At 40.7% G+C, this 16,415-nt stretch overlaps 1 protein-coding gene across 3 annotated transcripts in view; it reads right to left on the bottom strand.

Moving 5' to 3' along the window:
* The window catches only part of DDHD1 (DDHD domain containing 1), a 64,484-nt gene extending 48,298 nt beyond the window's left edge, over positions 1-16,186 (bottom strand). For all 3 annotated transcript variants that reach the window (XM_068965469.1, XM_068965466.1, XM_068965467.1), the window contains exons 1-2: positions 15,337-16,186; positions 277-450 (exon numbers count right to left, since the gene is read on the bottom strand). In XM_068965469.1, the coding sequence (XP_068821570.1) occupies positions 277-450; positions 15,337-16,186 (1,024 nt within the window). The remainder of the gene's footprint in view (positions 1-276; positions 451-15,336) is intronic.
* Positions 16,187-16,415: the final 229 nt, after the last annotated feature.

Here is a 16,415-nt window from a genome sequence, read left to right as displayed (position 1 = left end):
ATTCATAAAGCATATTACAACAATTTGTACATTTATGGTAAATCATGTTAGTGTTATATCAGTGAAAGTACATGTTAAGTAAAATAAAAATGGAAATAGTTCAGAAATTTATAGCAGTTTTTAAGTTCTAAAACAATAATCAAATGTTTGAAATAATCAGAAATCATATAAATTTTTAACACTTCTGAATTACTATTTCAAACTTAGGAGCCACTCTAAGTTTTATCAATAACTTACTTGTTTATAAAACATATTAAATGTATTAATTGGTCTTACCATCTTTTCCATCTATGGGTTTCGACACTTCAATATCAAAACTTTCCTGCATCTGCTGACCTCTAAAACGGCTAAGATGTTCTTGCTCAATTAAATTACTTTCTTCTTCTTCTAGTGGCTGCCAGGTACCATCTATAAACCACTGTCCACGCATTACTGGTATTTTATCAGACTCTGAAAAGAGAAACCACAGAATTATGTTTTATGATCCAACCTCCCAAGAAGTGACATACTAACTACAAGTTTATATTTTGCTACTGCTATGGCAAAAACAGACTTTTGTGACCCAAAAGAATCATTTAAAGTTTTACATTTCAGATTTCAAGCCATAGTATATAATTTTTTACAACATATAATTTTACTTGCATTAAATATTACACATAAAAGTTACCTGAGGTTAGAAAGGGAGAGGAGCAGTTATCTATATAACTGAGGCCCCAAGTAACCAAATCAGCAGGCTAAGTGGTTGAAAAACTTCATGCAAGACTCTATTGACAATTTGAATGTCTTAGAAAATACTGAGATAAATTCCCACAAATAGTTTAGAAATAGTATATTGTAGTAGTGTGGTACATTCTTTAGGGCTGCTTTAGAGATCAAGGGCTCCCAGTGAGCATACAGAAACAAATGAAACCTTTAATTACAGTAAATTACTCACCCATTTCAGGAAAAAATTAAGAAATTTTTTTTTGAGAAAACTGAATGCTTTTTTGATTAAACACTATCTCCAAAACTTAATACTTTTAGTTGTTATTTATAAACCACGACTGTCATCTAAGTTATCCTGAATTCTTTAAAATAAAAAAAAAAACCCCATAAAGCAAAGCAAAACAACAAAAGCCTAAAAATAAACAGAGTTGGTGGTTTAGCTACACATAGAGAAATTACTTCAAGTTTGGATTCAAAAGACAGTAATTTGTATATATATACTAGGATATACCCTATGGACAGAAGGAACTGCAAATACATCTTAACCTTTTGCAGTAGCTATACTAATCGCTAATGACTGTAATAATATTGGTATTGTTAATTTCAAAGTACAAGTACTAAGATGAATAATTAATTTTGTTAATATCATTAGAAACTAAGATTTTAGTTTTTAGCACAAGTAAAAAGAGATACAAATATAAAAGTCAAAGAAATAAACCTGTATTTTAAATTTCAACTAAAAATGTCAGCATGAAATAATGATGTATATTTTCTCTTTAAAAAAAATATATCCTAAGCTTTGTGTCCTGAAAAGACCTAGAAAGAAAGACCAACCCTGTGTAAGTGAGCAATCATGATATAAAGATTGTGATCTCTAAATATCATTTCCCATTCCCATTAAAAGAAACCAATGGCCAATTCTTACTTTGAAACAGAAAATTTATTAGATGATCATGAATCACTTATACCAGACTTGTACTGATGTATTTAAAATCTATTATGTGTTTCTATTTTTTCTTGCATTATCCTTTATTCTCCTGTAGCAATTCTGCGATAGGTGTTTGCTGTATTTGGTGGAAATTCAAAAATATAAATTCATTGAGAATTACGGGGTTTTAACATAAAGCACACTGCTGTTTGGTTTTTTTTTTTTTTTACTAGATTCTACTTTGTCTATCAAGATTACAACAACTGGTTTCTTATTGTTTCCATATTCCTGTGATGTTTTTGCACATCTCTTTATTTTTAACCTTTTTCACTATTTTAGATGTGTTTTTCTTTTGACACATGAGTTAAACCCACTCATGTTACTGATATAACTGGTATGTTTGAAATATTATTCTATAATCACCGTTTTTATTATTCCTACTCTTTCTCCAGTTGATGATTTTGCTTTTCAAAAAAGTCTTCCTTTGGTATTTAGGAATATTTGCATTTTTGGTTCTAGCGGTGACTTTTACACATTCATGTATGTATTTATATTTTAAAGCGTCCTAAATCTCTTTTTTGTTTACTTAAACTTTTACTATGCGGTATCATTTTAAATGGTACCCAAAATTCCCACTTACTATTTACAATAGGGAATGATCTTATTCTATTTTTCCTTTGTCTCCTGACTCACATATAACAATTGTACCCATATCCCCACCACTGTTTTAGTCTTGGATCTATAATCTATTAAATTCTCATTGTTTTTCTATAGCCTTGATACTTGAAGGACAGGCTGGCAAGCTTGAACTGTGCTTCCTTGAGTTTTAAAAAATGCTGTTTCACTGCAGCTTTCCTTTGTATATCATTTCTAGAGAAGTCAGATGCAAATTTAATTTTTTAATTAGTAATATGAGTTTTTTTTTTTCCCCCACCAAGGGTCCAGAAAAAAATTTACCTTCAAAATCTAAAACAGTTTTTCTAGTCTCTAAACGCTAACAGTCTATGTCTCAGAGTTCATTTTTTTGGATCTATCTGCCAAGGTGGGTCCTTTTAATTTGTAGACTTCAGTTTTCCTCTTATTTCTTAAAAGTTTCCTTGGACTATGGTTTAACATTTAGTTCTGTTTCACTGATTTCTCCTGCAGTCAATCCAGTTATAAATACATTGGGGCTTCCTTTGTTTATATTGTATTTTAAGCACTTTCTCTCTGAAGCTTTTCACTTCTTTAATCTCATTTTCATTCTTTTGGTTGTTTTCCTTTCTTTTATCAGTGCCCCTTACATCAACATTACTTTCATCAATGTCCCTATTAGTACGCCCATAAATTTCAGAATACTTGGTTGTTGTGTTACATGTACAGTTTGTCTTGTTTTGTGTTTGCTTTTTGGGGAAGAACTATAATCAGTGGAAATGTACTGATGCACACTTTCTGCATTCCTCTTGCAGTAGCTTTGTATGGCATTTATTTCTGTTCATGAGTATTTTAGGGACAGACTTCTTAGTTTCAGAGTGTCTGCTGCTGCACATTATTAAGAGCAGCTCCTGTAGTGGTGGTAGGGGTGGCAGTGGTTAAGTGAAGACTGGGCTGGTGCTCCTTGTTTTTCTTTCATTTCTTCAGGACCCTTATTTTCTCCTTACTTCTTTCCTCTTACTGTCACCGCTCCAAAGAGCAGTATCCTTTTCTCCTCTCCCACCAGCAATGTTTCTCTGATGCTGCTATTTCTGTCCCTCTCACTTTCACACACCCTCCCTACAGTTCAGTTCACAGTTCAGTTCCGTTGCTCAGTCGTGTCCAACTCTTTGCGACCCCATGAATCGCAGCACGCTTCTTCCTGGTTTTAACAGTGGCCAGTTGGCCTATGGATTTGAATTGGGACATCTCTGCAGATTCTAGACTTGCCAACTTCCCTAATTACATGAACTGATTCCTTATAATCTCTTTTATTCTCAGGAGAATCCTTATATATTCAGCAAAAAAAAAAAAAAAAAAAAGATCACATATTTTGGAAGAAACTGCTAGATGCCTATCCTATATTTATTCTCTCTCTCTTTCTTATAGCAGAACACCAATTTATCCAGGGCAGTAGTATGCTCAATAGAAAGACCATTTCTAGTCTTCTTGGGCAACTAGGTTTGGTCATGTGATTGAATCTGGGTGATAGGATACAGCAGAGTTTACTGGTGGTATAGCTCTTTGACCCTCCCCTCTTACCTTTTCTGCTTCCTATGTCTTGAGCTCTTGAAGCTCTTAGATCAAGTCACAAATGAAAAGCTGAATAGTAGAAGGGACCTCCATTCCCGATTGCAGTGGAGCTGCCACATAGCTCCGAACTCGAGATATCTATACTTCTTTTAGCTAAAGCCTCTGTTTTAGAGAAACGGGCCCTTTTGTGTTTAAAGTCACTGTTATTCTGGCTTTTAAAAATTATAAGCAGTAGAACCTCATGCTGATAGGAACTTGCATAGATATATACTTAAAATGTCACTTCACTTTGTAGTTAATGGAATAGAAAGACCTAGATACATGCCAGGGGCCAGAGACAAATTTTTCAAAGGGTTAATGGATTAATAGGCTATTAACAAAGGTATTATGTTTCATTTATAACAACACTTATCAAGAGTCAATTTAAACTAAATATAAAGACTAGTACTTATCATGACTACTTGCCTGGAAGAAAACAACCAGGTAATTATAACTCTTAAGTAAATCATGATAAAAGGCAGGTCTTTACTGGACCCAAAAGAAAAAATGTGGGTCTTCCTTGACAAGAAAACAATTGCAAGGTGCATTTTCCACTATGAACACTTTATTAAGCAAGCCTGAGTGGCTCTCTTATGTGTGGGTAGAGGAATTCTGGCAATAAACATTTTATGTATTAAAAAGCTACACTTATACCAGAAGGCAGAGGGAACAATTATAAGATTCCTAAAGGACTATTTTCAAGAACTATTTCAACCCGTATGGTATGATATGCACAGAGAGAAAGTCTTGGCACTTTTCCTCCAGCTTAGCTATGTCCTTACAGGTTCACCCACTTAGGGTCCAAAGCATGCCTATAATTCACGACTCTAGAAACTTCCAGGGAAAATTTGACCACACAGAACTTAAAGAGGAAAGAGGTCACAGAGTAAGGGAAAACAGGAATGGCAGAGTGCTGCTATTCAGTGGAAGAAGAGATAAGCAAGGATGAGAGGCATAAGAAAAGCAGAAGACACAAGGAAAAGTGGAGGAGATATGAGAGACGAGGCTAGAACACGAAGAGGTGGAAGATTAAGAAAAATACGTTGTCATTTAGTACAGCTTGTTGTAAAGCTACTACCCAGTACTATACACTCTGAATATACTTTTCATAGAATTAATGCTGTAAATGATGGCTAGGGTCCCAGATCAACCCCACAGAGGCCCACTTAAACCATTATGTGGCTAACATATTGATGAACTACTTCTACCAAACTGTCCTTTGTAACAGAAGAAGAAGGGGTTTCTCTCTGGTTCCAGTGTGCTCACCTTTTGAATTCTTGCAGTGTGTGAATTGTAGTTTTTAGCAGTGCCCAGGTGCTAACAGCAGTGGCACCTTCCCATGGTCAGCTTCAGCCAGGACCACAACTCTCCAGGTAGTTTCACAGTGGAATATCCCCTGCCAGGCACCTCCCCTTGAACTACTTCTCCTACACCCCTACAGGCAGCCTGTGGTGAGTTCCAAAGGAAGCCTTCCCCCAGCACTGGTGATTTCCAGCAGTCCCAGAGGGGCAGCACCTGACACCGCTGCCACACTCTCTGGGTCAGAATCTCAGCACTGAGAGGTAACAGCCTTTTCCTTGGGTGCTCTATCTCAGTCCTAGGGATGGTGGCTGCTACCTGCATCTGCTATTTCTGATGTTTCATAGAGAATAAACCACAAATTTGGGAGAGGGGTTATTTTTGAACTGAAGAAAGGGAATGGGAGATGTCACAGAGGAGATTTTGATTACATCTTTAGTGTTTAATAAGCTAAGCAAGGGAGAATACTGATTGTTGGTTATGTAATCTAGACTTTCGTGCATATATGAGATAATTCACATTAAAATCAATATTAAAGTTAACAAACTTTCTCAAAATACGAGTGACAGAGTAAAAACATTATGTATGAAACTAATTATTTTAACTGGTAAACAGAATGAAAGGTAGTAAATTAAGAAGTAGATAACAAACACTGCCTTCCATTCTAATACCTGAACACTCACTCATTTACTAGACAGGAACTATGTTCTAGAGGGATACTGTAGGACAAAGGTACCTAAATAGTCACTGTCCTAATCATCATTTAGCTTGGCTACAAATGTTACAACTCCAAAATTTCATTAGTTGTGAGCACTCATAAAAAATTCTACCTTATGAAAGAAATACCTATACCTCAAAACACATTGGGGAATCCCACCTGAAAGTAACAATTACATTAAAAACACTAACTTGATTTAGGCAAAAGCTACTGTTAATATTTATGACTCACTGAGTTTAAATCCATTTCATAGAGGTAAGAAACTCTGGACAATATAATTATACCTTAAATACTATTCACTTCTTTTAAGAAACAAGGCCATAGGGGTTTTAAAGAATATATTTCTTTAAATATAAGACATTTCTTCTGTCTTAATTAGTATAACTGTAAAGTTGAATAGTTCAGTTCAGTTGCTCAGTTGTGTCTGACTCTTTGCAGCCCCATGGACTGCAGCATGCCAGGCCTCCCGGTCCATCGCCAACTCCCAGAGTTCAGCTGAATAAATGGTTTGTGTGTGTTAGTTGCTCAGTCGTGTCCGACTCTTTTCAACACTATGGACTGTAGCCCACCAGGCTCCTCTGTCCATGGGATTCTCCAGGCAAGAATACTGGAGTGGGTTGCCATTCCTCTTTTCCAGGGGATCTTCCCAACATAGGGATTGAACCAGGGATCTCCCGCATTGTAGGCAGATTCTTTACCATCTGAGCCACCAGGGGGTACTTAACATTAAAATGCGTTAGTTGTTAAAATGCAAACTTTCCTGACAATCTATCCTAGGTGAATCAGGTAGAAATGAGATACACCTGAGGGGCCTGCCTATTAGCAATTCTATAGAATAAGAAAATAATGTACTCGTGTCTAAAATATTAACTGAAGGTTGATCATCTGTAGTAAGTAGTAAAATACAATGCGAGATTGCATTTATCTATGTATATCAAGGCTCAGAAGTAATTTCGACTCTGTTCCTTGTACTTCACCTAAAGTTATTTTTGCAGCTCCTTCTATGACATGTGATTTAGAATTTTATGTTTTAGCACAGTTCATCCAGTTCTTTGTCCTGTATCATGTTTCCCAAGGACTATCTGCATCGATGTTCAGAATGATGGTTCTCTAAGAAGTAGCCAAAGAGAGAAGAGTAATATTAGAGTTTTCCATTCACACAGTTAAAATTATACAGAAATAAAAGCTTAACTCTCAATAGATGGCTATTATATTTCTTAAAGAGTCCAGATATCTGAGGTCCTATTTAATGCATTGGAGAAGGAAATGGCAACCCACTCCAGTGTTCTTGCCTGGAGAATCCCAGGGATGCCAGAGCCTGGTGGGCTGCCGTCTGTGGGGTTGCACAGAATCAGACACGACTGAAGCGACTTAGCAGCAGCAGCAGCAGCAGCAGCAGCAGGGTACAGAACTACTACTAACATTATAATTTCCAAAGGTTGGCCTTGCCTCCAATAGTCAGTCAAGAGAGTTATTTGACTATATAAGTGTAATGAATATAAAGATTACCTAGATATAACTAAATGTAACAGGCACTTAGAACAAATATTAATGATTGTATAGTTTATTCTGATGTATGGTAATCTGGCAAAAATTAGAAAGCAATACAGAATATAGAATAAAGCAATACAGAATTTTATATGCCTATATCAATATTTCTACCAATTTCCCTTAGTTCTCTGGCACAAGCAATTTCTACTTTTCACCACTTTGAATTTCACCTGTCCCCTAAATCAGGGATATCAAAAAGTATCTGCATTATGCTTTTCATCCTATTAATCCACTCTTCTGTCAGTGATTCAGCATCTTTTTTTAAGCACAATCTCCCTTTACCAAGGCAAACTCCAAAAAGTAGAATTGTAGGTTATATACAGTGGCTATAAAAATGTTTTCCCCTGCTTTACTTTTTAACTGAGCTTTTAGGAATATATTGTGGCAAAAAAAGAAGAAACTGTACTACACCTTTTGTCAGTGTTGAAGTTCTTCTTGATAACATGCACAGTTTAAATTTCATCAGACTCATGAAAAGATAAAGGTCTTGGGTCAGATTCCCCAACAACCAGGGATTCAAGAACTGCCTACCCTCCACATCTCTTCTGCCAGTAATCTTCATCTTAGGCTTCCTGTGAACACATGCTGCATTTTCCTCTCTCCTTTTAATCCCCCTACTCTTCTCACCCAGTGACCGTACTTCTCAGAGGATTTCATGATCACCACAGCATATCCAGCTTTTCCTTGTTCTCTACAGAGAAGAATCAGCCCTAGGGTTTCAGACATCAAAGATCTTAGCAAAACAGAAATTAGAGGGTGTGATGTGAGGATAAAAGACCCAGGAAATACAATTTGAAGAGATTTGTGACCCCACGGATTGTAGCCCACCAGGCTCTTCTGTCCATGGGATTCTCCAGGCAAGAATACTGGAGAGGGCTGCCATGTCCTTCTCCAGGGGATCTTCCTGACCCAGGGACTGAACTTGCATCTCCTGCATCACAGGCAGAGTCTTTACTGTTTGAGCCACTAGGGAAGATATAATTTGGGAGAACGAAGAGTACAAAAAGTCTTTTTAAAGGCAAAGTAGTAAAGGAAGAAAGAAGAGAAGATGGTGATGACAGATGGAAGAAAGAAAAACATACTAATCACTCTGAACATTTATATAAAGTAACTTGCACAACATGCAATATCACATTTGAGCTGTACACAAACAAGGTGGATCAATAACCGATATCAGTTTTTAAACTAATGGCACAATGCAAAGGGAAAGAAAAGTCCTGAATGCCTCCACTGGGTAGTGCCAACTCCTGCCCTCCGTACAAGTCACCCGCTATTCATTCATTATCTTTGTGCTGTTTCAGTAGGTCACTGAAAAATAGTCTAAAGCAGGCTTAATCTGGAATGGAGCTCTCAGAACACTTTTGCCAGGGTTCTAAAAACCTGAACAAATAGAATTCCAATGATACCCAAGGCTGCTTTCCAGGCTGAACGAGTGGGAGATAATGCAATTCTCCAACAGTTTTTCAGAGTCAGGCTGCTGGGCGCCAGCGTGAGGAATCCTGCCGGTGGCAAAGGTCATGAGGAAGGAGGCCTGACATTACGGCAAAGCAGGATCAAGCCTCAGGGGTCCCCCTGGACATTCTTGAGCATCTACCCCCAAAACCAGAGCCTGCCTACCTTACTGCATTATGCTTTCACCTACACTGCTGACATTATGGGGGGCTGTCCCCCACCACCTCTCTCTGAAGAGGAGTTAACTTAGAGCTCCAATTAATAAATCTCCTGGGTGTGACAAGAGTGTTTCAGTCCACAAGCTCCTCTGATGGCTCTCTAGCCTACCTGACAGGTTTGTCTAGCCACATGTGATTGTTCACAGCCTCCCAACCGTGAGAGGCACGAGATGCTCTAAACTTTCTAAAACAGAGTCTTTTGAGAAGTTAGAAAATTATTAGCAGAGTATTAGCGAGTTAGTTAGAAATTATACCGGTGGAGGGTTTTCATTGTTGAGCCAATATTTGCTGCTAAGTCTCCATATCCCTTGCCCCTTATACACAGGAATATAACTAGCATATAGGAGAAATAAGTATTAACCTTGATATTAATCATGTTAGACCTTAGGCTAAGGAAATTCTTCTCTTTATTATAGCCCACTGCACCTTTACCCTGTAGAAATGCAACTTTATCTGGTGCCTCAGGAGGGTGGTGCCTAACTTAAGAAAAATCACCTTTGGAGAAAATAAGTTTTCTGGTTGACTAATAATCATCAGTTCAGTTCAGTTCAGTTCAGTCGCTCAGTCGTGTCCAACTCTTTGAGACCCCATGAATAGCAGCACACCAGGCCTCCCTGTCCATCACCAACTCCCGGAGTTCACTCAGACTCATGTTCATCGAGTCAGTGATGCCATCCAGCCATCTCATCCTCTATCCTCCCCTTCTCCTCCTGCCCCCAATTCCTCCCAGCATCAGAGTCTTCTCCAATGAGTCAACTCTTCGCATGAGGTGGCCAAAGTATTGGAGTTTCAGCTTTAGCATCACTCCTTCCAAAGAAATCCCAGGGTTGATCTCCTTCGGAATGGACTGGTTGGATGTCCTTGCAGTCCAAGGGACTCTCGAGTCTTCTCCAACACCACAGTTCAAAAGAATCAATTCTTCGGTTCTCAGCCTTCTTACAGTCCAACTCTCACATCCATACATAACTACTGTAAAAACCATAGCCTTGACTAGACGGACCTTTGTTGGCAAAGTAATGTCTCTGCTTTTAAATATGCTATCTAGGTTGGTCATAACTTTTCTTCCAAGGAGTAAGCATCAGAAAGGGTCATAAAATGTTAGCAGGCCTCTTGGCCAGAAGATGATGTAAATAACCTGAGAACTTTGTATATCGGAAGGAATGCAGAAAGAAAGCGTGGTTTCAACAAGGGTCAGGACTGCTGACCCCGCGTGACTTTGTATTTTCCATTTATCTCTATGTATAACTAAAAGTATAAAAGCGGCCCTGGAAAATAAAGAAACGGGACCAGTTCCTGGAAAGACTGGTTTCCCCCGTGTGGTCTTTTCTCATTCTCTTCTTTTCTGGCTGAATTCCCATCTGGAGCACGGAGGCTCGCCAAGCCTACTAATTTTGCCTGGGGCTTCTAAGATCTGAACGGAGGGGCACTTTGTGTTTCCACTCCTTCGGGAGACTGGGAAGACGCCTGTGGCCTACGTAGGTGGTGCAAACCCCTTGTCTCGAGGTTTTATTGGTTCTCCACGTAAACAAAGTTATTAAGCCTCTTTTCTCCACTAATTTTCCTACTACACTATTCTTTTCTAATCTCTTTCCGTATCTTTAATTAAACAATTTTCCTCTAGACGCCGACTCCGTCCCTGCTTCGAATTCCCTGGATCCACCGGGGCTGGACCCCAGCATCAGGTGTCTCTAGTCTGTATAGTTCTGCTTTACTGGAGGCAGAAACTGATCAAGAAAGATTACCTTCTAACAGCTTGAACTCTATTAATTTCCCATGATACCCTGTGATTCATAAAGGATTATTACTTATCAAGGTTGCTGCTGCTGCTGCTAAGTAGCTTCAGTCGTGTCTGACTGTGCGACCCTAGAGACGGCAGCCCACCAGGCTCCCCTGTCCCTGGGATTCTCCAGGCAAGAACACTGGAGTGGGTTGCCATTTCCTTCTCCAATGCATGAAAGTGAAAAGTGAAAGGGAAGTCGCTCAGTTGTGTCCAACTTAGCGACCCCATGACCTGCAGCCTACCAAGCTCCTCTGTCCATGGGATTTTCCAGGCAAGAGTACTGGAGTGGGGTGCCACTGCCTTCTCTGCTTATCAAGGTTATTAACCATTAAATAAAAAAGACCTAAGAGACGTTACAGCTGTGCCAAATTAATAAACATCATATAATTTGGGTACCTGCAGAAAGAGCCCTAATTTTTCTACCTTTTTATTGGGATAATATTTTCTCTTCAATGTATCATAAAGACTGATTAATTTCTGAAGTATCTGAAATTCCAAATGGTTTAGGATAATAACGCATGTAGGTCTTATAAGTACAGAAAAAGAGGGGAGGGTGGGGTAAGGGAAGCTGTGGCTTATAATTAATAACTGCTTCTGCAAACTACACAGTCATATAAACATTTGGCCAATTAAAATAACTTTATTTAGTGAATGGAAATTAGTAATATATATTCCCTAGTGCATGCTGCACACATCACTGCTACCAGAATTGCTTTAAAACTATTCTTAACTCATCAAAAATCTCTATGATGTTCTAAATGCCTTCCCAAAAATACTACTAAATGCTTTGGCTACTTTCTTGCTATTATTCCTGACAAACATTTATAGGATATACATATACATATATATACAGCTGACTCACTTTGCTGTGTAGTAGAAACTAACACAACATGCTAAAGCAGTTATACTCCAATAAAAATTAAAAAATAATCAGAATTTAATTGGGATGCCAGGTTCATAGCAACTTACATCTTTCTTTTTCCAGATAATCTGAAGAGTAGCATTCACATGATTTTTTTCTTTAAACTTTTTATTTTATATTGTGGTAGCTGATTAACAATAAATGATTTTTAAATGAGAAAAAATTTTTACCTGTGATGAGGTAAAGACCAGTGAAAACAAACCTAACAATTTGAATACCTAGTCTTAGTAACCTTCATGTGAGTTTCTACAAGTAAGGTATATTGCTTTCTGAGATCCACACAGATATAGTTAACACCTAGTGCTTGTGCCACCATTATTCCAAGCATGTTATAATGCTAATAATTCTCAAAACAAGCCTATAAAGAAAGAGGCTACAAAGAGCTTAGTTGAAACATGGGGAGTGAGGGAGTTTACTCAGCCATTACTCAGCAATGATCAATTTTTATCTAAAAGGCCCACATGCAGTCAGAAAAACATCTAAATAGTCAATAAAACAAAAATAAGCTTCCTATAATTAATACTTCTTTTCATATGTAATAATATTGGCTTCTAAGCTATGGTAGACAAAACTTCTGTTCCCCTTCCAATTCATGTACTCCAAATTGGTTCAAATTTTACCTATTAGAAAGAAAGAGTAAAAATAAATTAACAGCTTTCTTTATAGCTAACTTATTGGCTTCAATACCCAGATAAAGTGGACTCAATTAGGTCACAAAAGTCACTGGAATCCTATCACCATGGTATGTAGGAACTTACTGGGCTTTTTCAAAACTTTTATCTGTAGTCAGAAAATTTCCAGAAAGATTTAAAAAGTAAAATAAGAGAAAGGTCAGAAGCTGCAAAATTTATAAATTTTTCCATTTGAAAAGGCTGAAGAAACCATACTGGGATTGAACTCTCCTTAGGCAGTGTGAAAACTTATATAATAATACACTGAGACCTGAAAAACCAATTAGAAGGGAGTTACATGGGATTTTGTGAGAAGCAGTAAATCATGGACAAAAAGCACTATTGCATTTTCATCGTAACTAATATTAAGCCTTGGGATACAATCCACATACTGGATTGTATCTTGCAGAAAGCTATCTAGAAAATGCAAAAATGGAGTCAAAATAGGTGTTGCTGTTAATGCAAACAAAACAAAAGTTAGCTATAACTAGTCTACTGGTGGTCTGATTTAGGAAAGATGATTTGAGAGGACTAAGACCACTTTTCCTTCCAGGTTAATTTTTGTAGGCCCTTACTGTTGCTTGATTCATGACACTAGCATTCTAATGATCTTCTCTACCTGTCCAATTCAGCCTTTGTGTTGTCCCTAGTCACTTAAGTAATAGACAGCCTTCAAGCGTTTGGTTCCCTGACGCTCAGCAGGGTAAAGTCCAAATTCCCTAGCACTGCATACCCGCCCTCCTCCTTTTCTAGCTACTCTCCTAAGCGTAGCACTCACAAGGCAGGGGCTTCCTTCACAATCTCTTGTCTCTGATCAAACACCTCTATCTCTGTGGTGGTCAAACTCCAAAGCTTAGCTCTGTGTTTTGACCCCTGCAGGTACAGCCCTAGTTTCTTCAAAATGCCATGCAGTTTCATGCTTCTGTATCATTGCATATGCCTTTCTGTTTTACCACTTTCCAGCTGGGTGACCTTGGGCAAGTTCATTAACTTCACTGAACGCTGCTTCTTCATATAAAGAACATTAGCACTCATTTGCTATCACTATGAAATAATGAATGCGAAAAGTCGCTTTGTAGACAGTCAAGCACTATGCAAGCATTAACAATCTTATCATAAATCAAAAGAGCACACAGTATTCTTGGTAACTATACTTTAGTTGACCTAAAAGGGTAAGATTCATCTCTTGGTTTCCAGCCCCCTCTCCAAGAATGCCCTGCATTTTATCCCACTTTCTGACTCCAATAAGTCCTTGTCCTTCTGTCTTCAAAAGATAAAAATCTATCATGATGATGTCTAGGTCATCTGAAGAAAAAGACTCAGTGGGAAGCTCCTCAAAGGTAAGGACTGTCCTTTCCTCCACCTTTCCTACTGCCTTCACAAGAGTACTCTGTGATACACAAATACTGGCAAAAAGGAAAAAGATGAATGAATGAGTGAATGCAAGCATATCTTGTCCTTTGTGAGCTTATAATCAAAAGAAGTGAGTGACATGGTGGGTCCTAGATGAATCTGGCTTTATGAAAGTGGTAACAAATGCCTTCAATGTCATCTTAAAGGGAAGTAAGAAACTGAATTTCCTGCTATGCTTGTTTTATTCGGTGATTTGATACGTGTTGTAATTGCTGTCTTAGTGACTCATGCTTAACATGTGAATGTTTCAACATTATTAGAATCACATATACAATTCAATACCTGTTTTTAAAAAATTTTCTGCACTAGGCCCAATGAAAACATGAAGATAAAGATGATAGATTTTCCCATTAGATGCTAAACATATAGAAAGGAAGCTAAGTCATCAATACATGTAATTAATACAAGGCAGAATGTTATAAGGTGTATGGAAGACCTAAAGCTAGTGACAATAAAGGAAGACATCTGAGCTAGGGCACTGGGCCCATAAAAATTACAGCTATATATTACAAATTACTGGGCGCCAAAAGCTTATGTACCATCGAATATTTATTTTACATATAAAACATCTGTTACATGCAATGGCAGATATTTCTGACAGCCTTCCTCCTTAATCTAATTACAAACCTAACTACATTGTTATCTACGAATAAGGACTTACATGTGTGCCAAACACAGCTCCCAGGCCCTTAAGCATATTACCTCATTTAATTTCCGTAACAACCCTACGACATAGGTACAATTATCCCTGTTTTACAGATGAGAAAACCAAGGCCTGGGCCTTGAAACTTTTCAACGTTAAGAGGCAAAAATGAAAATATGTAAGCAAGGACCTGAGAGAGAAATATGAGCATTCCACATAGTGTGAGCGGACCCACTTGTCACAACTGCTTCGAGAAGTGCTTTTCCACCTCTCCTGAACGCACCGGTGAGAACAACCTCTATCCCTTCCCTTCCCGCCAGGGATTAATTTTCTTCCCCCAAATCCATAACGGAACCGTTATTCAGATTCTCTCAAACATTTCCAGTCCAGAAGCCAAACCGGTATTTAAATCATAAGCAGTGCAGGGTAAACGAGACCGAATCAGATCCCTGGATGGACAAAGCTCAGGTAGGAATCACGAAATTAAACCTTTCGGGTTGGCCATCCATTCCTGGATCACCTCCAGGGGGTGGCTGCAGCACCCGGCTTACCCAGGAGGCGCTACCTCGGCAGTATCCTCTCCTCCTGACCCCAGGCGACTGAGCTTTTGCCATCTGCTCGCTTTACCCTTCACCTGCCGGAGCTTGCCTGCACGGTCTCCATCCTGCTCGGACCAATCGCCAGGCCTCACGCGCCTCGCTCTCCCCGCAGTTAAGTTCCAAACCCACCCGGGTGCGTGTCGGCCCCTGCAGAGGCAGCCCGTCCCGCTCCCTCCCCCGGCCGGCTACTCACGGTTCCAGTACACCGGGTAGCATTCTCCTTGGGTCACATCCACCTCGTAGAGGCCGCCCCGCACACACACCCGCTCGATGTTCACCAGCTCCTCCATCTCGCGCCCGTGCCCCGCAATGCGCCGGCAGAAGCCGCAGACGCGGTCCTCGTCTTCGTCCTCCACGGAGCTGGAGGCCGGACCCACGGGGGAGGCCGGGCCGCACACATGGTCGCTGTCCGGGTCTTGGGCCCGGGCTCGGGCCCCCGTGGCCTGCAGCAGTGTTCGGAAGGCGAGCTCGATGCGGAGCGAGTCGTAGCCGATGAAGGGTTTCCAGGTCTTCTTGTCCTCCTTGTAGAACCAGCGCACCTCCTCCGGGCCCAGCTCCGTCACCACCTCGTATCTGTGCCGGGCGGCCGCGCCGCCGGGCCGGGTGCGCTTCCTCTCCCCGGGGCCTCCTCCAGCCGCCCCGCCGCCCCCCGAGTTCGACGGGACCAGCGGCGGCTGCTGAGGCGGGTGCAGCGACGAGGAGCTGCCGCCGCCTCCACTCTCGCCCTCGCTGTAGTAGCGCAGCGAGGAGCCCGACTCGGCCGAGCTGAAGTCATAGTTATCGTCACTGAGGCAGGGGTCCAGCGCCAGGTGATGGTTGTGATCCTCCGCTCCCGGCGCCAAGTGCAGCCCCGGCTCCCCGCGCAGCAGGGCCAGGGGCACCTCGTCATCGCCAGGGTCCCCGGCGGGCAGGTGGTCGAAGCGGCAGACGCTGCCCCCGAAAGCCGGTTCCGTGTCCGAGCCCAGCTCCCAGGCGGCGCCATCACCGCCCCGGCCGCCGTTACGCTCGGAGCTCCGCGAAGACCCGTGGCCCGGGTAATTCATGCTGTGGAGACGCCGCCGGCCGCCCGGCTCGGCGCTGAGCCGTGGTCCCCAGCGCTTCCGCCACACATTCAACGTCGCGGCCCTCCCCACCTGGAGTTTTTAATCTTTCAAATCCCGAAGGGGGCTGCGGCGGTAGCGGCAGCGGCGGCTCCGCCCCCCTTGAGGCCCCCAGCCGCCGCAGCCGCGTGCCGCCGCCCGCCCCATTGTCACGCAGCCCGACGTGGGCGGT

The sequence above is a fragment of the Capricornis sumatraensis genome, chromosome 2, assembly GCF_032405125.1.
Source record: "Capricornis sumatraensis isolate serow.1 chromosome 2, serow.2, whole genome shotgun sequence".
Classification (NCBI taxonomy): domain Eukaryota; kingdom Metazoa; phylum Chordata; class Mammalia; order Artiodactyla; family Bovidae; genus Capricornis; species Capricornis sumatraensis.
The sequence above is the reverse complement of the archived record's forward strand: the minus strand, read 5'-3'. Positions and strand labels throughout refer to the sequence as shown.